The sequence below is a fragment of the Electrona antarctica genome (genome assembly GCF_951216825.1).
Source record: "Electrona antarctica genome assembly, chromosome: 19".
NCBI lineage: Eukaryota > Metazoa > Chordata > Actinopteri > Myctophiformes > Myctophidae > Electrona > Electrona antarctica.
The window spans coordinates 1,827,531-1,852,445 of record NC_136800.1 but is presented as its reverse complement, the minus strand read 5'-3'; the positions used below and the strand labels follow the sequence as shown (position 1 = coordinate 1,852,445).

General features: G+C 43.0%; 1 protein-coding gene across 4 annotated transcripts in view; it reads left to right on the top strand.

Moving 5' to 3' along the window:
* Nucleotides 1-14,000: 14,000 nt before the first annotated feature.
* The window catches only part of st3gal3b (ST3 beta-galactoside alpha-2,3-sialyltransferase 3b), an 86,925-nt gene continuing 76,010 nt past the window's right edge, over nucleotides 14,001-24,915 (top strand). For 3 of the 4 annotated variants that reach the window (XM_079530163.1, XM_079530162.1, XM_079530160.1), the window contains exons 1-2: nucleotides 14,001-14,271; nucleotides 18,932-19,079. In XM_079530163.1, coding sequence (XP_079386289.1) covers nucleotides 18,971-19,079 — 109 coding nt within the window. In that variant the 5' untranslated portion in view covers nucleotides 14,001-14,271; nucleotides 18,932-18,970. Of the gene's footprint in view, nucleotides 14,272-14,915; nucleotides 15,311-18,931; nucleotides 19,080-24,915 lie in introns of those variants that run through there. The other variant, XM_079530161.1, reaches the window with a different exon arrangement.

Below are 24,915 nucleotides of genomic sequence, written 5' to 3'. Positions count from 1 at the left end.
ATACTACTAAAGATGCAGGAGCGGAAAGTACTGGCAAAGTGGCAAGCTATAGCCAGCTGTATGGAGGATAAAGATGAGTGGAAACGCCACTGGAGGGCTGGTCTGAGGACAACACTACTAGTCTGTAATGTAAATGTATAGTTTATTAGTTTCCCCTTTGCGTTGCTCTGCTGACGTTCCACACGTCAATATAAAATCACGGCACAGTTTAATTTTATTATATTCTGTAGAAGGTCAAACACCTCATTTGCTTTGCCATAATGACCTCGATTTATAGATTTAATTGTGTTTAGTGACTCTAGTCTAGTCTATATTGTGGTCCTGTTGTTTTGTTGTTGGTGGTGGTGGTGGTGCTTCGATGCCATGCTCTATTCTTCTGTTTCATGTTGTTCCCACTTCATTATAGGCAGCAGACTGCAGCAGTTTAAGATAAGCCTATAGTGTTCCCCCAAGGCACCACTTCATCACATGAGGAATACTAGCCCATAATCGTCTGAACAATCCGGCTCTGCTGGCATGCAATCTCTCCCGGTCCCCAGACCCAATCACTGCTGCATGGTGTTCCCGAGGTTTGACACATTATGCAGAGACAGATTTCTTCAACAAATCCAATCCAAACTGGTGTGAAAAAGCCATATAACAAAGTCACCAAAATGTTTCTGCGTTGGTTTGGAACGGCACAATCTGTTCCGCTCACATGCAAGCGAAAGGTTGACCTTTTGACATGTCACATGTCCCGACAAAAATAACCTCAACAAAAGTAGATGGGGAAACATAATATCAGATGCCTTGCTCTTATACTATTATATATACTGAAAGTTTACAAAGTGTAAAATACAAGCAACAAGGAAGCATACAGATTTACAGAAGGGTATGTGTATAATTCAATATGCTGAGCAAATAATCGAATATGTTTACAAACATCGTGTGGATGATCTACATTCTACAGTATGCACAAATATACAATACAAACCTCCTGCTAGAAGCTTGTTGTGCCTGATGTGTTTATGGTGTTATGATATCTCTTGAGACTCAGGATTTTACAGTGTAAGCAACATGTACCTATACTGTATGGACCGGCGTTAGCCAGCAAAATGCTGTACCCTTTGCACATACATATCTTTTATTCCTCCAAAAATCTAGTCACCTGGGCGCCCGCTGGCCTAGTGGTCCAGGCGCTTACCATATCCACCTTTTTTCCCCGCCAAAGTACTGGGGCTCCTTATGTGTGTGCTTTGCTTCCTTCAGGCAGTGTTGCCATGTCTGCTTATTATAAGCAACCTTTGACTTGTTTTTTCTGTAAAGTCACTTGCAAATAAATTATTGATAGTTGCTGGTCGATGTTTTTTTGGGCTTGATTCTAAAGTGTACAGTAGTTTCTTATTTGGGCTTGCTTCCTAATGTTGTTTAAACCATTGGTTCCCACATTTCTTCACGTCAAGGAACCCCAGCTTATTATGTAATTGCACAGACATCCATCTGAAAATATTTTGTGCCTTTTTTATAAAAATATTCAAAATATATCGATTTATTGTTTTTAAATAAGTCAGATGTACAACCTCACAATGTGTCGCTGTGAGCTTGTAGATCAGCTATTTTCATTTGTGCTTGTTTTCATAGACCTGGCTACTTGTTTCTCTTGCAAAACTGGCAACACAGCAAGAGAAAGAGGAACTTACAGTATGCACACACAAGCGCAAAGACTTATGGGCTATAAGAAAAAGGTGAATAGGTATGTGCCTGACAGCGTGTCCGCGCCGTGGGTTCGAGTTCCGATCTCGACGGCCTTTGCTGCGTGTCATTCCCAGTCTCTCTCGCCCTGTTTCATGTCTCTCTCCACTATATCCTATCAATAAAGTCAGAAAACAAAAAATAAAAAAATAAAAATAAAAGTCGCCAGAGTATTTGAACATATCCCTTTAATAGCCACGTGTCACAGTATATGTGGCATACCGGTATTTATATTTTGTGACTCACAAAATATGAATTATGGCTTTATACAGAAAATGCCAGAGCAGTGCTTTCAACTCTGAAGGATAACATGGACAAATAGATTGTTGTTCTTTTAGCCAGCCTTCCCGTTACTGGTTAACCAATGTGTAGGTCACACTCACAGCCAAAACAGGCCTTTGGAATTGTCTCTCGTTGCCAGTTACTGTACTGACTGAGGTTTTGACCTTCGTTAAGTCATTAACAGAATCCGGTCTGATCCATTTATTCTCTAGACAACGTAACTGAGAGAGAGAGAGAGAGAGAAGGACAACAAAAAGGTATTTTTTATTTATGTTTATCTCTACGCAGTACTGTACAATCAAGACACACTGTGACATCTGCCTTCAATCCAAGTTTGCTTTGTTTGAAACTGTTTTTTATCATCAGGAAAACAAAAACAAACAAAACGTATTGGCATGTATACACAAACTGAGAGTGCATGTTATTTGACAGTATAGCCTACTAACAAAAATGTTTGAGCTTGGTCAAAATGAAAAATCCATTGGCTTTATATCCGCAACTGATAAAACCACATGTTCTACACTTGATTTCACTAAATTCAATACATTTATATGGTCTCTTGGTGTACTGTACAATCATTTCCTTCTCATAGTTGATGTGCTTAATGACATTTAAAAACAGAATTGTGTAAACTCTAAATTCAATCACAATTGATACAATCTTTTTCCTAATTTATGCTCAATCGTCCAACGGCGTTGTGAGCTTATTGAGTATAATCAGCACGTGGCTCCTCCTTTAGAAAGACGAGTCAACATTATATCCTGCACATGTAGCCCACTGTACATTTTACAACCATGTGGGCACTGTTTCCCATATGGTGTGCTGCTGCAGACAAGGCACACTGTACTTAGCCTGGCTAATAAGCCAGTCCGAATCAGCCGTTGGCAAAACAAAATTGCCTGCCGGCGGATTATGGTCTGGAGAGGCTCAATTGTACGCCCATTTCCTACACCAGAGAACTGGTGTGGCCAATCGGGACACGGTATGCAATATGGGCGGGCTTTGGTACAGTGACGTTCAATGCTTGAGACCTTTGACTGACAGTAGCTCTGACCAATTGCGTCAAAGAGAAAATGTTTGAACCCGCCCCCCGGGAAACAAGATCCATACACAGCATCTCCAGACTCAAATACCACACGACTGATTTGAGTCTGGCTTATTAGCCAGGCTACACTGTACTGACTCATGTGCTATGAGACTGATCTGCCTTGATTGATTTTTTATTTTATTTTTTATATATCAATACTTTTTGCACATTTCCAAAAATACAGAGGCAAATGCTATACCCTACCACAGACGAAAAACAATCTAAGTCCAAATTTCATTCTGACCCCTCCACGAAAAGGCCTCGTTGTCCTGACCCCTTATCTATCATTTATACATTATGGATCAATAGTGTGGACTTAGACTGTTTTTCGTCTGTAGCATTCAATTATACATTCAAGATTCAAGAAGTTGTGTCACTGATTTATACAGGTACAAGAAGCGAAATGTTGTTGGGACAGTTAGGCAGATTGTACTACACACATACCATAATAATACATATTTTAACCACTTTTAACCTGGCTTGCCTATTTTGGGCATGCCATATTATAGGCAAACCTTTTCAAATTAAAATGGTATTATATATTTCCTCCACACACATAGCCAGAACAGCAGATCAAGCTCTCGCAATGAGCTGTGGGCTTGAAGACTATAAGGTGTGCTGTGTTGTGACATTTCTATTGGTGTGCCTTGGGCACAAAACATTTGAAAACCACTGGGCTCCACTGTAGGACTACAGAACATGTGCTGTACTGTATGCGTGTGTAGTGCAGGGGTTCTCAACCCGTGGGTCGCGACCCCTCGGGGGGTCGCCAAATTATTTTAGGGGGTCCCCAAATTATTAAAAAAAAAAAAAAAACATTTTCACGGTTTTTCAAAAATAGCAGACCTACAAGCTCGTAGCGCGCCACTCGGTGGCGCGCTATGAGCTTGTAGATCTGCTATTTTTCAATAGCTAAATTATAACAATGCTTAAAACACCAAAAGGGGTTCCCGCCCAAAATGGTTTAAGGTTATTGTAGCAGTCAATTTATATTGGGGGTCGGGAGGGGGCGGGGCGGGGGTCCCGAGACGTTGCCAAAGCATTTTCGGGGGTCCCCGGCCAAAAAGGTTGAGAACCCCTGGTGTAGTGTACAGACATGTGCAGTGTTTGTCATGTCGGTTTGTGTTTTTCCTGTATCCGTTAACTTATCGCCACAATTGTTTGAGTCATGACCGTGGGACAAATATGTACTCGTGACCTTCCCCTAAAACGGCTTCCTCAATCCTCATAATGATAGTGTAGTAAAATAAATGGTTTAAAACAGGGGTTCTCAACGTTTTTGGCCGGGGACCCCCGGAAATGCTTTGGCAATGTCTCGGGACCCCCGCCCCGCCCCCTCCCGACCCCCAATATAAATTGACTGCTACAATAACCTTAAACCATTTTGGGCGGGAACCCCTTTTGGTGTTTTAAGCATTGTTATAATTTAGCTATTGAAAAATAGCAGATCTACAAGCTCATAGCGCGGCACCGAGTGCCGCGCTACGAGCTTGTAGGTCTGCTATTTAAAAAAAAAAAACGTGAAAATGTAGCGCAAATCTTTGAATATATATATATATATATATATTCTTTCAGAGCAAACGTTTTTAACTTTTTTTTTTTTTTTTGAAAATAATTTGGGGACCCCCTAAAATAATTTGGCGACCCCCCGAGGGGTCGCGACCCACGGGTTGAGAACCCCTGGTTTAAAACATGCCAGAAACTCTGTGTTCTACTATGCTAAAATGGCTATTTTGGTGATAAATGAGATATTGTATAAAAGTTTAAATCTGTGACATCTCTGTGAAAGTACGCACATCCAAACGATAAAACAAAAAGTAGGTTCTGCACATAAAAGCACTATATATGGAACGAAAGAAGTAAAGTCTACTCTGCACACTAGAAAACGCTCCCGGATAAATTATTTATTACCACACCCCCGGAAATGCTTTGGCAATGTCTCGGGACCCCCGCCCCGCCCCCTCCCGACCCCCAATATAAATTGACTGCTACAATAACCTTAAACCATTTTGGGCGGGAACCCCTTTTGGTGTTTTAAGCATTGTTATAATTTAGCTATTGAAAAATAGCAGATCTACAAGCTCATAGCGCGGCACCGAGTGCCGCGCTACGAGCTTGTAGGTCTGCTATTTAAAAAAAAAAAACGTGAAAATGTAGCGCAAATCTTTGAATATATATATATATATATATATTCTTTCAGAGCAAACGTTTTTAACTTTTTTTTTTTTTTTTGAAAATAATTTGGGGACCCCCTAAAATAATTTGGCGACCCCCCGAGGGGTCGCGACCCACGGGTTGAGAACCCCTGGTTTAAAACATGCCAGAAACTCTGTGTTCTACTATGCTAAAATGGCTATTTTGGTGATAAATGAGATATTGTATAAAAGTTTAAATCTGTGACATCTCTGTGAAAGTACGCACATCCAAACGATAAAACAAAAAGTAGGTTCTGCACATAAAAGCACTATATATGGAACGAAAGAAGTAAAGTCTACTCTGCACACTAGAAAACGCTCCCGGATAAATTATTTATTACCACACATCATTTCTATGAGAGAATTTGTGCCGTTTTTACTTTTTTCTCAACCTGACTATACTGCGTGTGTTCCAAAGATAGGAAACCTTTCTGAGCTGCATGGCTTTGCATTTGACTAAACTATTGTTGACACAATAATGCAAAGGGCACTATTGTGTCAACAATAGTGAGATGCAGATTTCAGGTTGCATAATGGTGCATGGTGCTGTGTTGATTTCGTCGACTAAAACTAAGACGAAAAATGTTCATCGACTACCTTTTTACCACTACCACTACCACTACCACTGACAAACTAAATGGAAACGAAATAAAATCTAAGCTATGACGACTAAAACTGAGACTAAATATACTGACAATTTCGTCAAAAAATAAAAACTAGACTAAAATGTTAGGAAGGGACTATAGTGGACAAGAGATCCATTATAAGTCATTTTACAATTAGTTGCATGCTGAAAATAGACGATCTACAAGCTCACAACGCGTCGCGCTGCGACGCGTTGTGGGCTTGTAGATCTGCTATTTTCAGTGTAAAAACAGTCATTACGACAGCATCAAGGCCCACCAAAACACATTTTAGCCGACTAAATCAACTGTAGATTTAGTCGACTAAAATCCTATGATATTTAGTCGACTAAAACTAGACATTCCAGGGGACTAAAATTCGACTGAAACTAAATTAAATCTATTCAAGAGACTATGACTAAAACTAAAATCAAAGATTTCTGGCAAAAACAACACTGGCATGGTGCATAAGTCCATGCAAACACATCCTTATGATGAAGGTCTGTGAAACACGCGCTCAGTGCCGTCTCCAGGCACAAATCAGCAGGGGGGCATACTTTTTTCCAAACGGGGCACTTAATTTTTCAAACCCCCCCCCTATGTATAGAGAGTATGCGCGTGACATCATCAAACCCGGAAGTTATGCAGGAATGCCTAATGAGTGGCAAAAAACTACTTTCTGGCCTTGACAGCCCATGCATCCAAACAGAAAAGTCCTATCTGATTGCATTAAACAACATTAAACAATGTTAAACTCACTTTGCATGTTGCTTTGCCACTCGATTTGCCACTCGATGTGCCATTCACTTTAAGCATGCGCATACCCTCTATAACAAATAGTCGCTATTAACAAAGTGATGCTTGAAAAAGTATAGGCTACAATTACGCAGCAGCACCAACAACAAACAAAGAAATACAAATATGTTGAGCATTATGTCTTATTGTCTTCTGCATGCATATATTACCTTGTATTTCTATTAACTATTCAATTAATTTGAACATGTATGTATATATTTACAATAATCATGGAGAACTTATAGATTTAACATTTGTAAAACATTAAAATATCGGTAGGGTAGGGTACTACTGGCCAATCTGGACTGGAGGGGCACAAAATCCAATCTGGGGGGGGGGGGCAATGCCCCCCAATGCCCCCCTGTAGAGACGGCACATGCACACGCTATCACGCTGAGAGGACCTGACCCAAATGGAAGGGAGAGTTAAAGAGTTGTTTCTTCTGATGGAGGCAAAGTGACAATTAGCTTCATATAGGCTTTCATCCTCTCCTTGGGGGGAGCTATGCTACGCAATAAGTGGTTGCTAGTACTCTGGTCAGTTTGCAGTGCTATATGGATGTAAATAATGGGGGTATGGGGAAATTGTGTTTCATTCAAGCTTTAGTTCCTTTCTGTATACTGTCTCCTTGCTTTCTTTTAGTGTCCCATTAGGACGCGCTTGTTTCCTGCCGGCGCGGTACCAAATAGTGGAATGCTTCATCTATGATTCAGATGACACTGCGATCAATTATTTATTTAGATCACTACGGTGAACTTTTAGAGAGCTACATGTTTCCCACTGTGCTGTTATTCCATAGATGTTATCACCAGTGGCAGTAAGACGACCTGAGGGTGAGAAGCGACCTTGCGTGCATCACGCATCCGTCTGGGTGACGGCAGACTGCGCTGGTGCTTTGGGGTCAGATCAACATATGGAATGAATTCTGTACTGGCCATAGATGGAGCGTGTGTACAGGGTTTGATGAGGTCAGATCAACATATGGAATGAATTCTGTACTGGCCATAGATGGAGCGTGTGTACAGGGTTTGATGAGGTCAGATCAACATATGGAATGAATTCTGTACTGGCCATAGATGGAGCGTGTGTACAGGGTTTGATGAGGTCAGATCAACATATGGAATGAATTCTGTACTGGCCATAGATGGAGCGTGTGTACAGGGTTTGATGAGGTCAGATCAACATATGGAATGAATTCTGTACTGGCCATAGATGGAGCGTGTGTACAGGGTTTGGTGAGGTCAGATCAGCATGTGGAATGTCAGAACAGGAAGGACGGGTGGGGTAGGATCAACATATGGAATGTCAGAACTAGGTCAGCTCCATATATGGAGATCTAAGGGTTTGAGATTTGAGGTCAGATGTAGAGTTGCTGGCCGGCTCCATATATGCAGATCTAGGTGATGATCCAGTCTTCTCCATGTATGGTTATCCAGTACAGGGTTTGATGATGTCAGATAATGACATATGGAGAGTGTCACGAGGCGTGATGTCACGAGGTGTGATGGACTGACGACCATACACGGAGATCTAAGGGTCTTCATGATGTCACGTGATGTCACAAGGCGTGACCATATAAGGAGATGTTATGTCACGAGGCGTAACCATATATGGATTACGTGATGTCACGAGGCGTGACCATATATGGATTACGTGATGTCACGAGGCGTGACCATATATGGAGGCATGGGTGACTAACTAACGGACGGACGGACGGACGGACGGACGGACGGGAGATGCAGGTTTTCATAGTAAATGCAACCTATACGGTCGCAATAAACATATGTGCAAAATTACAAAAAACATTATTTTCAAATGGTTATAACTGTAAATACATTGTTGTAATCTCCTTTTGTCTGAATTCAATTCTATCAGTTCTGCACTTTTGTTGTTAATTGTATCAAGTAGAAAATGCCATAGAAGGCCTATTTACAGTAGACACTATACTCTTTTCCCAGATTGGTATCTGATTTGCAATGCTGCCATTGGTGTGTGGAGATTTTCTGGGAAGCTTCTGGGAAGCACTTCTAGAAGTCACTAAAACTCCATAATATAAATAGTCGAGGGATTAGATACAAGCAAAGCCAAAAATAATACAAGAGTGCACCCCCCTATAAGCATATTTTAACCGTCCCACCATGAAGGAAATGCTTCTCTTGTAAATGTAAGCTCCTGAAGTGAGCTTAAATGGGAGATTACACAAAGTATATGACATGTGACTATGCCTGGTGGAGAAAAAAAATGCAAATCCCTGTCACAGAGCATGATATAGCATCCCTGTGTGAGTGAAGGATTTTCACCTTTTTCTTTCTTTTTAATCCCACGATTTTTGCAACCCATTTTTTCACCCAGTGTCAATGTAATCCTGGGCACTACACTTCCTCTGCCAACCTGGGGGGGCAGTGGACTGACCTCATGCTTCCCTCTATGCATGAGGAGTCCAAGCTGCTTCTTTTCACCTGACAGGGGAGAGTTTCCCCGGCCGGACGTAGCGCGTGGAAGGAACACGTTATTCCGACCAGTCCCTTTCCCCTCCATCAGGCACCCCGGCTGGCAGTTTAGAGACCAGGATTATTGCATGTTTTTTTGTGAGGGTACCTACCCTAGGGGACACGGGGAGAACATGCAAACTGCACACAGAAAGGCCCTTTTGCCAATCCCGCCTCGGGTATGGGCACTGATGACGTGGAGGAGAGAGCACGCCCCCAGCGCCCACAGCGTCCACAGCGGGAATCGAACCCAGGACCTTCTAGCTGTGAGGCGACAGCACTACCGACTGTACCACCGTGCCCCCAAGGATTTTCACCTTAACTTTCTGTTAGGATTTAGACAAAGTGTCTGTTGTCATTAGACACCTGGCATTCAAGACACCATCATCTTGCCAGTTTGAAATCAATTAAGGCAATGCACACAACAGACAGAGAGACTATAAATGGTATCATTAGCCTGTCAATACCATACAATACAGCTTCTTAGTAAGCACAAAGTCTTCTGGCATTGGCATTCTCCCCCAGGTTAACCACTATGGATATGGGACATCATGCCCGCAGCCTGTATTTTGGCAGTACACAACTTAAAAAAGATGTGTTGTGGTTTCACCGTTTTTTGTGCTGTTTAAAGGATACACCCATCATGGTCATATCTACTTCAACCCTTCCTGACAAATAAGACAAGACAGAAATAACTCATGCTTTCCTCTTGAGCAACACCTCAAGTTGAATTAACAGGATGCCATTGTGAGTGTGAACAAAAACAACAATTTTCCAAGAACATACTACTGTGTGCAAAAGGCCATTCAAATGTGTCTATAGCTGCCAAAGAATGTATTCTCATATAAGCTGATGATGCCACTCTGTGCTAGTGTGTGTGGGTGCAGATGTGTGTTTTTTTGTAGTATGTGTACTCTTGTTTCTTGGCTCCTGGTAATCTTCTGACCGGCCCAGAGGGAGAACAGTATAGGGGAGAGCTGCAGACTGCATTTCCTGCTTGATTCATTTATAGATTGCTGCTATGCTATATGACACTACACTCACTATAATAATGTAAAAGAAAGAGCCATTTTCCCTGCCCTCCCCAGCTTGGCATTCAGCCCACAACAGCTTATATCACAATTATGAACAAGGCCTTATAGGTCCAAGACGGAAATATTAAATTAACTCAGCTGATGGAGACTGCAGATCAGGTGATCAGTCTCCATCAAGCACTTTGGCTGACCTGGCCAAATATAATATGAATGGACCTTCCAAATATCACGATGCTCTCACGATGTCTCACGGCACTGTGCTACAGAATCAGATTATTACTGTGGTCGGCTGTGTATGTATGGTATGTATGGTATGTATGGGCCTGTCCTCGGTGGGCCCTAATTGGCTGTTATTGACATAATTAAGATATGTTTCAATGTTGGGTGGGTAAAAGGTACTGCGATCCGGCTATATGTCGGTGTTGTCCGTCGGCCAATGGGGGACCACCATTCTTGATGACGTCACGTAACTAAGGTGCGTGGGTAAGAATGGTGGTCCCTTATTGGCTATTGATGGTGACGTAACTAAGGTGCGTTTCAGGGTTGATATTAGGTCAATAACAGGTCTAAAGGATTTCGAACAGCAGTTGTAATAGACATTAGTTAGTAGCAGTACTTGCACGCTCTGCTTGCACACAAGTAGGCCATTTATGGCCTATACTTGTGTGCAAGGTGCAAGTTGGTACCACGACAGAGTGCATTTCTAGTTGTATTTATGCTCCAGAGGCGTATCTACAATAAGGCGAGGGCAGGCCGCCTGTCCAAATCCATTTCTTGCCTGGCCAAAATCCATACAATGAGAAGAAATCACACCCGTGTGAACTGAGATGTGTAAGGTCTTATATAGACTATAGATATAGCTGTGGTCTGACGTAATGAAATCACACCCGTGTGAACTGAGATGTGTAAGGTCTTATATAGACTATAGATATAGCTGTGGTCTGACGTAATGAAATCACACCCGTGTGAACTGAGATGTGTAAGGTCTTATATAGACTATAGATATAGCTGTGGTCTGACGTAATGAAATCACACCCGTGTGAACTGGGTGACCATAGCAACCATGCTCATTTTTGAGTGGTACGGACAGACACGTAAACTAACAAAGCCAGTTGTAGGAGTGGTTTACACTCAAAAAGAGGACATGAGCCCAGGCGGTGGCGTAACCGTCTGGGCACCCGACTGGTAATCCAGTCGCAGTGTGCCGCGGGTTCCACTCCCGAGCCCGACACGGCCTTTACTGCATGTCTTCCCCCATCTCTCTCCCGTTTCCTGTCAGCCTACTGTCTGTCCCTTCAAAAACCAATAAAAGGCGCAAAAAATATCTTAAAAAAAAAAAAAAAGAGGACATGAGAACATGAGGACATGAGAACTATTAAAATGGACAGCTGATTGGCCGTTGCGGTAGAGTGCGACCCTCAATCACCCATTGGAATGTAAATGCATGCCTTTCAGCCTTTGTATCCCACTCGTCTGGCAGATATATCTCTTTGAAAACCTACGATTGTGCGCGGGGAGACGACAATTAACATATCTTGCCTGGCCAAAACGTAATTCCTGGATACGCCACTGTTATGCTCAAAGGAGATATGAAACTGTTTGTCTCGCGGCCAACACCCAACACCATTACCATCAAAATAAATGAAGGGCCACAAGGACCACATAAAGACCCTCCTGAAGTGCTGTGCTATCCAACCCTCTGTACTGGAAGACCTGGCTGCTGATCGCCACACCTGGCGCACCATCAGCCACGAGGGCATCGCACACCTCCAGGAGCAGACCACGGAGAGGAGAAAACAGAAGCGCATACAGCGACACCAGCGTGCTGCAGGGGACCTCCCCTCATCTGAGGATTTCATCTGCCCCACATGTGGCAATCCATATGGCTCACGCATTGGCCTGCATAGCCACATGCAATGGCACCGTCGCAACCCCCCTCAATAACCCACGCTTGGAGCAACGTCATCATCGAAATCGATGGACAGCCATAAGCAAGTAAGTAAGCAAGTGTTGAGGAATTCTGGATCAATTAGGATAGGATGTTGAGGCAAACAGTAGATAGAAGTTGAATACATTATAATTTAGAACACATATAGGTCAGTAAGTACTAGTAGCCCTCTGATTAAAACAGGGTTTAAAAAAAGTGAATATGTAAAAGTAAGAAATATAATCACAATGAGTATTGGGTTGGATCACATGTGAGCTGTCAGTGTGAACATGAACAGTATTGGATATATGATGTCTCATCATACAGTGAGTATATGGGATGATACTATAGCAGTTTTTGAGTGGTGCAAACCACTCCAATAACCAGCTTTGTCTGTACCCGTGTCTGTACCTGTGTACCAGGTGTGTACCTGTACGTGGGGCCATGTACAGGTGAGCATGGTTGCTATGGTTAGTGTGTGACGTCACTGCACCACTCAGTTCACACGGGTGTGATTTTTATGTTTAAATTAGGGATGTCCCTAATGGTATCGGGAATCGGTACCGATTCCCGATACCACAAATTCTGTGTTAGCCGATACCGATACCAGAGAATAATATTTATAATAATACAAAAAGAAAAAAGATCTTATTTTGAAGTCCACCAACCAAGAATAGTGTTTATAGCTATCTAGCTAATATCTCGTGTTGTGTTTATAGCAGACTCAAATGTGCACAAGCAGTTTGGGCAACTCCAAAGCAAACTCCACATGCCCCCAACATTTTATTTACCTGCCATAGTGTCAACCCCTTACCCCTGTGTCGCATCTGTGCTTAGACTGGCATATTCACCGATACCGATATGACCCGATATGACCAAATAAGGGCTGATCCGATACTTTTCAGATACCGATACAGTATTGGGACATCTCTAGTTTAAATGATCATAATTTGATGGGACCTACTGTAGCTTCCAGACTACCTCAATGAAAGTCATGGTGATGTGAGGTTACCTCAAGCTCAAACATATATATAAAATCACACCCGTGTGAACTGAGTGGTGCAAGGTCTTATATAGACTGATCAGCTGTGGTCTGACGTAATGTCAGTGACCATAGTAACCATGCTCATTTTTTTGAAATCACACCTGTGTGAACTGAGTGACCATAGTAACCATGCTCATTTTTTTGGTACGAACACGGGTACACGGGTACAAAGCCACTTGTTGGAGTGGTTTGCACCACTCAAAAACCATAGCTGGTCATGACAAATATGTCACACAAATATGGTCTTCTTTTGATTATGAGGAGACTTATAAATTGAGTTGATTCATTCTCAACTCCATGATGACAATGATGCAGCCAAGCCACAAAATAAAGTGCAAGCAGTGCATTAACAATTATGGTGTACTATATCTAGGCAATTGAACTAAGTAAGAAGTAGGCTACTGTACATTATTATATCTCTATCATTGCTGCTGAATAAGGTTAACGACAATAGGGGGGGGGGGGATTTGATGGGTAAATAAAAGCATGCCAGCAAACATTGCAAAGGCATAACACAATGCCACGTAACAGCTGACGAAGAGCGAGCCCACCACGTGAAGAATGAGCTGAAAAGGTGCATTCAGCTCAGTTAAAAAGAGAGAGAGGGCATAGTAAATTCAACTGAAATGCCCATGTGACTGCTGCTACTGACAGACCGAGCTGTAGGTCTGACTCTGTGGAGAGGAGGAGGATGATGAGGGTGGTGATGATGATGAGGAGGAGGAGGAGGAGGATGATTAAATAGAAAAGGGGGGCTTGTTTCGTTGTACCGGTGTTGAGCAGGGACGGCGGTGTGGGTACGCTTAATGGGATTATAGAACTGGAAAGAGAAAGCAGACTGCATGAGCGTCTTGTCTTGACTTGAGCTCTCTCTCACACACACACACACACACACACACACACAGCTTGCTTGGGGAGACTTGATCGCTGGATTGTTCGACATGATGATGGTCGGGAAAGGGGGGAGAAGAACGCGGTCGTGTTATCGACCTTTTCATTATTTAAACTAAGACATATGTTTTCTCCCTTCTTCATCCAAGGACCGTCGCGCGTAAAGGGCAAGGTAAACTATTCATATCTTTTTTTTCTCCTCTCTCCTAATCTAATCAATCGAGGGAGCATGATTTATACACAAAACCAACCGTCCACGTCTCGTGTTTGAGTCGAAACAGCGATGGTGGTAACGGTAGTGAAATTAGGCAGAGAGAGAGAGAGAGAGAGAGAGCACAGCGTCTGGTGAAACAGCAGCTTGTGTCGTTGTTGCTGTTCCAGTAAAACAGTTATTTGTGCCGCTGCCAGGCGGTGGTGCGCAGCATACTGTATCACACAAATACAATATTATCTCACGGATCTGAGTCATCTGACATGTTTTGCTTATTCTCTGAACCCAAAGCCCCTTTGCTTGCCTTGCCACACACACACACGCATTGTGATGTCGTTGTTGTACTGACTGTCTGACTGCAGCAGGCCCGCGGAGGACATCAAAAAGACAAATCCCTCACACCGCATGTCGCTGGACAAAGATGACGTATTTTCAAATGGGATTTTTTTGTTTGTTTACAAAAATATTAAAATGTGTCATTTTTGTCGAACAACACGGGTCCCCCCGTGTAAATCAAGCCCCGTTTAGCTCTACTGCCAACGGTTAGCTGTAGCTGTTAGCTGTGTGTGTGTGTGTGTTCGTCATGATCCATTTGCTCTCTGTAACGTTAGCCTATCAAATATATAACTTGGCATATATATATTGGGTCTGATCGGTGTAGAGGTGTAGCGTTACTCCAGTAACTGCACAAAAAAGCGTGACTGAAGATGTGAAACTAGTTGCAACAACAGATGTTTGTTGAGCTGCTGTTGTATCACAAATGCGTGAGCTAGCACACGTACATTATAATGGGATACCATACCATACCAGGCAAGCATAACCAACGTACCGTTATTTCTGTGGCTAGCGGCTAAATTAGCCAGTTATAACTTCCCTGGAATACGATGCCACACGTACGGGCACAGATTCCCCCCTCTTCTTTTTAAATAACATTAGAAAGAGTGATATTTGATTCAAAGACATCGGTCAGCCCCAGAGAGAGAGCGAGAGAGAGAAAAAGGTGACACTGTCCCTGTCCGCTTGTTTAATTGTTAAGTGTCCTGTTTGTATTGTGAGTGAATGTGTATGGCTGTTACAATGTTTCTAGCTCTGGTCCACCATAGTTTCATGTTATTTCTGTTGGTGTTTCTTTACTGTAGACATAGCAGATGCATGCTGTTCTGTTAAAATGTGTCCTGGTGGTGTGCAATGTCGTGTTCTGTTTGTGGTGGTGTATTTAGCCTAGACTCTGGTAGATGGATGCATTTATCGATTCTGACATGTCCGAATCGATCAATTCTAAATCTTAGGCTATTGTTGTATTGCTGATATGCGATGAATGTAATGTGTTCTTCTGTTGTGTGTGTAGTAGGCCCCTTGTTGATAACTGTTGCAGCACTGTTTGGTTTGTTTGTTCCACTGAAGGACCCATTGAAATATGAGTAGCCAAAACACCTCTATAGTCACTACTTAATCATCAGTAATTGGATACAGTATGCAACTGTCTGGGCAGAGTTCAGGAATTCAGCTCTTCTGTATTCTTGAGTAATCTTGAATGCCATAGGCTATACTGTCAAGTATAGATGGGGCGGCTGTAGCTACAAGCCTGAGTTTCACAATTTATTGTCCACGCTGTGTTTTCATGTTCTCGCTAGCTAGCACTGGGCAGGTGGAGTGACTAATCTCTCTACTCTGTGGGTCATATAGTACTGTGATTTTCTTTTAACCCTTTTGGATTACACCTGTTGTCCTTTTTTAGGTTTACGCTCCTGTACCATTTGAAATGATTCTGGCATGGTTGAGGCATTACAAGTGGATCTGGGATGGCTCAGAGTCAGAGTGCAGCTCGGGCACCTGCCAAGAGTTTGCAAACCCTCATTTGCACTTACCTCCAGCTGTTCAGAAGATGAAAACAAGCAACTACATTCTAAGTGAAATCTGAAATGAGGCCCACTGGTCCCGTTTTTTAACATTTTATTGGCCTACTGATCCTGATGGCATACTTAAACATAAATGTATGATGTAAACAATATAGGCAACCCAGTGTATTTAGTGTAGGTAGGTATTTTACTCGGACTGAGTCACAGATATTCCACACACATGGGTTATATGGTCTTCTCTCTTCTACCATAAGTGGCATGCAGGCTGGGTGTGAATCACAGCGCACAGTGGGTCATCTTTGGTCAATTTAAAATCTCTTGTACCAAATGCTTGTTTACCACCTGTTGCACGTAGTGGCTTCTATTGAATGCAGTGGAAAGGACGACTAGGAAAACAAACCAATGGTCATTTGGTCTCTCGAATAAGTCATATTTAAGTAAATAAATACACATATACAACATATTGATTATTTAATTGATTTCTTGCATAGCCTGATCACTCTCCATGCCGGCTTATCTCATCAAAATGCATAAGGGGAGAATGCCCACTTGCCCAGGCATACTGTCTAGTTTCTGACCTCCTTGAATTTTGGATTGAAGGGGAGAGACTATTAAATGAGAAGAAAAAGGCAATGCATTGAGAATTTGAGATAAAGCCTCAAATCTACTCGAGTACTAACGATTAACCATCAAAGCTCTGTCCTCGCGGTCTGCGTTGACTGCGTTTTTATTCCTGTAGTGTAGAAGCTTTAACATTGGCTGACCCTTTACCTCCTTCCCTAGATTCGTCCCGCCACTGCCCCCCCCCCCCTCTCTCTCCTCCATATGTACTCGAGTTTTCTCGAGTGCTCTCAATCTTTAATTGCATTTCTGGTTTACGTTTCAGGGGTAAAGTGTTTTTATTTTATTTTATTGCTGGTAGACGAACCGCTTCTTCCTTCCTTCCTACTTCCTAGGGAACTGTAAAGCCACAGCCAGGATCTTGGCCTCTCACTCAGTCTCACTCCAGCATGACAGTGTTATGGTGAAATTGGTGGCCTGCTGAAATATGTAACCATTCTTGTGGAAGTTGTGGACTTCACGTAACTTACATGGAGGCCTTTTTAAATACGTGGCCTAAATACCGCTTGGTTGAACTCTGCTAATAAACGAACCGGCAATGATTTACATTCGGACACTGACTGTTATGTGATTGTCTACACGATTGTCACATATTTCAGCAAGTCACCAATTTCACCATAAAACACCACCATGCTGGAGTGACCGAGTGTGAGTGAGCGAGTGGCCGAGATTTGGCGTAATTGGAATTGAGCGTTTAGCCCATTCTGGGCGGGAACCCCTGTTGGTGTTTCAAGGATTATGTCATACTTTAGCTATTGGACTGTGGCTCAAGAGGTAGAGCAGGTCGTCCAATGATCCATGGGTCGGCGGTTCGAATCCCGGCTCCTCCTGTCTACATGTCGAAGTGTCCTTGGGCAAGACACTGAACCCCAAATTGCTCCCGATTTGCTGGTTGGTACCTTGCATGGCTTCCGCCGCAATCGGTGTATGAATGTGTGTGTGAATAGGTAAATGTAATGCACACCAATCTATGTAAAGCGCCTTGGATAAAGGTGCTATATAAATTTACCATTTACAAGCTCATAGCGCGCCACCGAGTGGCACGCTACGAGCTTGTAGGTCTGCTATTTTTGAAAAATCGTGAATGTAGTGCAAATCTTTGAATATATATTCTTTCAGAGCGAATGTTTTTAACTCAAATCTTTGCTTCTGGGGGAGGAGGGGGGTCCCTGGAACAACATATTTTCAGATGGGGGTCGGCGGCCAAATACATAGTTTTTGGGGGTCCTTGACATGTAATGGTTTGAGAACAACTGATATAGACAAATTCAGAAACGGGTCTCATGGTCGCAGCTTATGTATTTCCTATAGGCGGAGCCGACATGGCTGCGGGGTTAACCCGCACGTCTTCTACTACAGTGAACTGTAGAGAGACTGATGTTAGTCTGCCTCAAACGTTACTCTTTTACCTGCTTTTTACTAACACTAACATTTCAAAGATGGCCAGAACATCGGGATGAACCTGTGTAGTTTATGGCTGCTCCAACAGTAGTGGCAACATTCCAAAAAAGAAAAAAAACGAAATGTCAAAATATCCACCGCGGTGGCTGAGACCAGAGCCATAGCGTAATGGTTGAGACGAAGCAGTGAAAGGTCCTGAAAGATACATAACGTCAGTCTTACCCAATACCCAATCTTTCTGTTTTATGAACACAAGGTACTTTATACCTCATACTAAGCAATTAAAGTATGAGAAGAGGTGCGGGTTTACCCCGCAGCCATGTCGGCTCGGCCTATAGGAAATTACGTAAGCTGCGACCATGAGACCCGTTTCTGAATTCGTCTATACATGCAGTAGAAACAGGTTTTTTCAGAAAACTGTCAGGATTTCGAAGACATCTTTTTTTTTTAGAATCTAATCTCAGGTCTTAACCCATTTTGGGCGGGAACCGCTTTTGGTGTTAGCATTATGTTATGCTTTAGCTATTGAAAAATAGCAGATCTACAAGCTCATAGCGCGGCATCGAGTGCCGCGCTACGAGCTTGTAGGTCTGCTATTTTTGAAAAATCAATGAAAAAAACTGATCGAAAACTGACAAACATAGCTTTTTCAGAAAACTGTCAGGATGTAGAAGACATTTTTAGAATCTGATCTCAGGTCTAAATAGGTTAGGTGAATCTCTCTCTCTTGTCTTCTCAAGGTGATGAGCCGAATGGTGCCATATCAATGACTGAAGACCATGATGCCCTTCCGCAAGCTGCTGTTCGTCCTGTGTCCCATGCTGGTCCTGGGCTTCATCTACTACTCTTCTGGGAAGTTACACCTGCACGTATGGGGCCAGAAGCCACGTGAGTAACACTAGTCGACACTCTTCTTTTTGTGCTCTCTTCCTGTTGGGCTTTTACTTGTTTGTCTGTCCCCTTTTTATAGTGCCAATACTGTTCCATATCCCCCCCCCCCCCCCCCCCCCCGCTAGTTCTGCTTGGTCATCTAAGAGCCCTGTGTCTTTTTCTCCTGTTGTTATGGAGCAATTTAGTTTGATGCCTGTGATCTTTTTTTTTGCAGTTTGCTTCTCTTTTCTTGTCAATCCTTTTTTTAAGCTTTTGTGGTCTGTTGTTTTTGCCACTGGCTCCTTGCTGGGTGTCTATAGGCCCACCTGAGTTTGCTTCAGTTCATCTGCCAGTCCCATCTTTTCACTTATCACGTTTTCTTTTGTACGTCCATAGCTAGGCAATCTATCTCAGTTATTTGAACTAATGGAAAAATGTATAAAGGAGGGACACCCGCACACCTACAGTAGGTTCAGAGCATTTATTATTAAGAAGCAACGTTTCGGTCTTGCGACCTTTCCTCAGGCTGGACCTTCCTCCAAGCATGAGGAAGGTCGCAAGACCGAAACGTTGCTTCTTAACAATACATGCTCTGAACCCAGCAAGTGGCGGTGTGCGGGTGTCCCTCCTTTCTAACATTGTATGCCTCGTCATCATCGCACCTGCTCCAAATTACCTACCGGGTGTGCGGAATAAAATAATACATTTTACTTTTATTTTTGCAGTGCAAGAGTGACAAGTGTCATGTATTCACACTCTTTTACACTCACTAGTCACTACTACTGTGTTGTTGTTTTCTTGTTTCGACCATAAATAAATGACTGTTCATCAGATGAACTGGAAAACGAGTGATGCCAAATTGCCAATCTTTGTTTTTACAGTTGAATCATTACAATTTTCAACAGGCTCAACAAGTAGAGGTTGGGGGGGGGGGGGGGGGGGGGGGAAGCACCTACTTTTCAGATATGCATGTTCAACTGAAAACCGATGTGAATAATTTATTCATTTATTCATTATTAGAACCCATATTTTTGAATCTGCTAGTCAATTGATGTAGAATAAAAAATTCAGATGAGGTGACATGCATCAGTGGGTGTGAATGGCATTTTTGCAATACTGCCTGTCTGTCACACTGAGCACACACTAGCTTACTTCTCTTTCTCACTTCTCTTTTTCGGAGGGATCCAAATCCAGCACGGTTGCAGGTGTGGCACCACGATGTGGGCATAGCTGAATGGGTAGAAAGTACTGGTGATGGGAGATTAATCGGCAAACACATCGGTATCGGCTGATATTGGCCTTTAATCCATTGAGACCTGGAACGCATCCATGTCACGTTAGCGTTAGCGTTTTAAACATTGTTATAATTTAGCTATTGAAAAATAGCAGATCTACAAGCTCATAGCGCGAGTGGCGCGCTATGAACTTGTAGGTCTGCTATTTTTGAAAAATCGTTAAAATGTGCCTCAAATCTTTCCGAAAATTGTCATGATTTAGCTTCTTTTTTTTTTATTTCGACGTCAGGCCTGAATGGGTTAAACCAATGTATCGGTTATCGGTAAAATAATAATCGGTTTTAGCAGATATTTTATTTTGCAATAATTATGTTAAAAAATAATTTGAAAAAAAGCCTGAAAAAGCCTTTTGTGATGATGAAGATTGCAAATGACATCAGTGTTTTCTGGGGAAGCTTTCAAAAGAGTCAACAAGTTGGAACATTTTTAAATAAAAATACTACATTCAAGCTGTTTCTTTTGGGATATGGGCCAACATTTCAATAATGGTGCATCCCTTGTTTTGGAATACAGAGGCATTGCTTTTTTTTTTCAGATTCAGTGTTCATAAGCCGAGCAATCTTCGTTCCTACTCTCACCAATGGTCATGAAGTGTGTGTCGTGACCGAAAGAATAAGGTTGCGAATACAAGCGGCCGAAATTAGTTTTCTTTGACGGGTGGCTGGCATCGATGGGGTGAGAAGTTCAGTCACACGAGAGAGACTCGGGAGTAGAAAGGAGCCAGGAAAGGAGCCAGCTTAGGTGGTTCGGGCATCTGGTTAGGATGCCTCTCAGGCCTATGGAGGTCCTCGAGGCACATCTCACTGGGAGGAGACCCGGGGCAGACCAAGGCGCAGTTGGAGGAAGTCACTAATGTTGCTCTTGGAGAGGGAAGTCTGGAACACTCTAATGGAGCTGTTGCCCCCGTGAACCGACTATGGATATCCTATTGATATTATCGGTTATCGGCCATAATGACAATTAATTGTATTGGATATCGATATCGGCCAAAATGTCTAATAATCGGTACATCCCTAGTAGAAAGCCTGCCTGGGAAGCAGAAGGTCCCAGGTTTGGCCCTGGTTGCTCCTCTGCACAGCACTCTGCTGGGTGAAGCTTAAAACTGAATCCCCCCCCACGGGCTGAAATCTGTCTAATTGTAATTGGGTCTAATTCAATCCCTATCGGCAAAAAAAAGCGCCCTGTTTTCCTATGAATGGGCTCTATGCAGCCAACACTTCCGCCTTCAGTTTGGGCCGCTGAAACGCTTCCTCATTCACTGTGAACGTACGGTCGTGATTTTGTAGGAATAAAGTTCCCGGTGGGGGCGCCTATGTTTTTCGTTCTCACTAACATGTACTGTATGAACACTTTCTGAATGCTCCCTGCCGACAGATTCAGTAGCGTAGCTTGGAATCTGTTATTGAGAGATTAGGTCTAATTAGGTAATTCATTAAGGTCTAATTCCCTACTTAGACTTCTGGCAATGTTTTTGGTGTTTTTATTATCGTTATGTTTTTTTTAAGGTTGCATGGGGTGTCAAAACTCCTGGCCTGCGGGACTAACCAGGGGATGATTTGGGGTAAAATTAAAAAACTACATAAACTGAATATCTTCCCATCATTATCCCGGCCCGCTGCTACTGTGCCGGCAAAGTTGAGGTTGTACATCAAAAACCAACCCCCTGCTGTGTGGCAGCACCTCAGCTCTTTGTTGCAAAAACAATAGTGGTACCAGAGTGCCAGACCTCATATTTACAACCAAATGTTTCTGACTGTATGTTTATCCTTATGTCATAACATAATCGCGCCTACAGTTCATTTTCAATGAGACCTGCGTTTTTGCTCGGAGAAGTTGCGGTGCGACAACAACGCAAGCGTATTTACGTGAGTGCGCACGGTCCCGTGAATTTGTTACGTGCACACGCACCGCGACTCACCAGAGCTGGATTCTGTTTAGCTTTTTTTTTTTACGCTTGCGTTGTTGCGTTCCTCGCTTCACGTTTGCAAGGCCCCTTAAGACAGCATTCCGGCCCAGGCGGTGGCGTAACCGTCTGGGCATCCGACTGGTAATCCAGTCGCAGTGTGCCGCGGGTTCGACTCCCGAGCCCGACACGGCCTTTACTGCATGTCTTCCCCCATCTCTCTCCCGTTTCCTGTCAGCCTACTGTCTGTCCCTTCAAAAAAAAAACAATAAAAGGCGTAAGCCGCAAAAAAAATATCTTAATGTGGCTGATGGTGTCAGGCTCACTTGTCAAGAAATTAAGAGGAAAAGTGACCCATGGTTGGGGTCTCTGAGCCAGCCATATGAAACCAGCAGAGGGGGCTAGAAGAGTTGTCTCAGAATAGATCAACTCTTGACTTCTGATGGGGGAACCAAAATGAGATGTTTTCATTGATAAGCCTGTCTCTCCACCATGGGGTCAAGAGCCTTCAGCCGCTCTGCCCCTCACCTCTGGAACTCCCTCCCCCTGATATTAGAAACATGGACTCTATTACCATTTTCCAAACTCGCCTCAAAACCCACCTGTTCAGGCAGGCATATGGCTGACCTCTGCTGCAGGCTGTACCTTAGTTATGTTTTGCTTTTAAATATGTTTATATAAACTGTTTTAACCTGTTGTACGGCGACCTTGAGTGCCCTGAAAGGCGTCTTTTTATAAATAAAATGTATTATTATTATTATTATAAGGCTTGATCAATTCTTTTGGGGCGATTCTTGGGCATCAGTCTTTTTTGGTGGTATTTTCTCTGAAAACCTTGGTGATTTGGTAGTTTTTTGTTTTGTAATATTACTGACATTGTGTGCAACACTATTGAAAGCAATGTATTGCATTGTGTGTTGAGTTGACAGGCCTTTTTTTTGATCAATCAAGTCACCTTAATTCAAGTGGCAGATGCCAACATTTCATTTTATTGAACATATATAATATTTAACATAGAGTACCACAGACGAAAAACAGTCTAAGTCCAAATTTCATTCTGACCCCTCCACGAAAAGGCCTCGTTGTCCTGAACCCTTATCTATCATTTATATACATTATGGATCAGGGCCGGTTCTAGGGGGGGGCAGGGGTGGGCATAGCCCACCCAAACGTGGCGGAGTCGCCCCCCCTTACAATTCTGTCTGCCCACCTGAGTGGGGCTGGCTAAATCCGGCCCTGTGATCAATAGTGTGGACTTAGACTGTTTTTCGTCTGTTTTTCGTCTTATATTATTATATTTATGTTTAGGGGCATGTCATTGTGGTCTTACCTGCACAGCCTTTGCGATAGATTGTGATCTACCTTTTTGGGCAACCCCTGGCCCCTGGCATCCAGGGAGAGAGAGATGTACCCCTCCCGTAAGAGAAGGGGTTTTGGATGAAATTGTGAGTGGAAGAAGGAGAAGCTTGATCAGGGCGAAAGAAAGAAATTGGCCAAAATGAAACAATTCTCTCCTCCATCACTATTCACTAGTATATAGAGGGTATGCGCGTGACATCATCGTACCTGGAAGTTATGCGGGAACGCCCACTGAGTGGCAAACCACTACTTTCTGGCCTTGACAGCCCATTCATCCAAACAGAAAAGTCCTGTCTGATTGCATTAAACAATGTTGAACTCGCCAACATTGCAGCTGTACGAAAAGCTTGAATTATCCTCTTTCTATCTCTGCAAAGTTTTTGTTTCATAAAAATCCACCATAGAAACGTTATGAGGTACTTTCTGTCAAGAAATGCCCTGCATTTGAGTGTCAGAGTTTGGAAGTGCTTGTTTTGAATAACACAACATTTCGCTGCCTCCTGCATTATGTGACATTTAGAAACGGGTGGTACGCAGGACGGCTGAGTGATTTCCAACGAGTGCTTCCAAACTCCCAACACTCCAACGCTGCTCAATGTTTTGCCACTCAGTCTAGATGAGGGGGGGGCGTGTCCTGATGGGAAAATCATGCATGTGCATCCTCTCTATTATGGCGTCATGGAGGACTTGCTGTTGGCTGTTGTACAAATTCAAAAGCTCCCTCCTCAAAGCTGTCATGGAGGGATCCATCTATAGATGATTGCTGGACGTGTACATTTCTCTGTATGCTGTTTGATCTACAGTACAACATCATCAGTCTGCCCCGGACTGAAATTGAAACACATCGTTCAATCATTGAATATATATATATATACTTTCAGAGCGCACATTTTTAAGTTAAATCTTTGCTTCTCATATTTTCTCATATTTTGAGATGTGGGTCGGCGGCCAAATACATACATAATTCCGGGGCTCCTTGACATGAAATAGTTTGAGAACCACTGACATTTGAAAACTGTCATGATTTAGAAGACATTTTTGTAGAATCGGCCTCGGTTCGAAATGGGTTAACCCATTTTGGGCGGGAACCCCTTTTGGTGTTGGCATTATGTTATGCTTTAGCTATTGAAAAATAGCAGATCTACCGAGTGGCGCGCTACGAGCTTGTAGGTCTGCTATTTTTGAAAAATCGAAGAACGACTGACATAGAAACATAGCTTTTTCAGAAAACTGTCAGGATATAGAGCACCGAAGTCCTGACGTCACTGCCCTCTACTACCAGTAGAGGGCAGTGAGC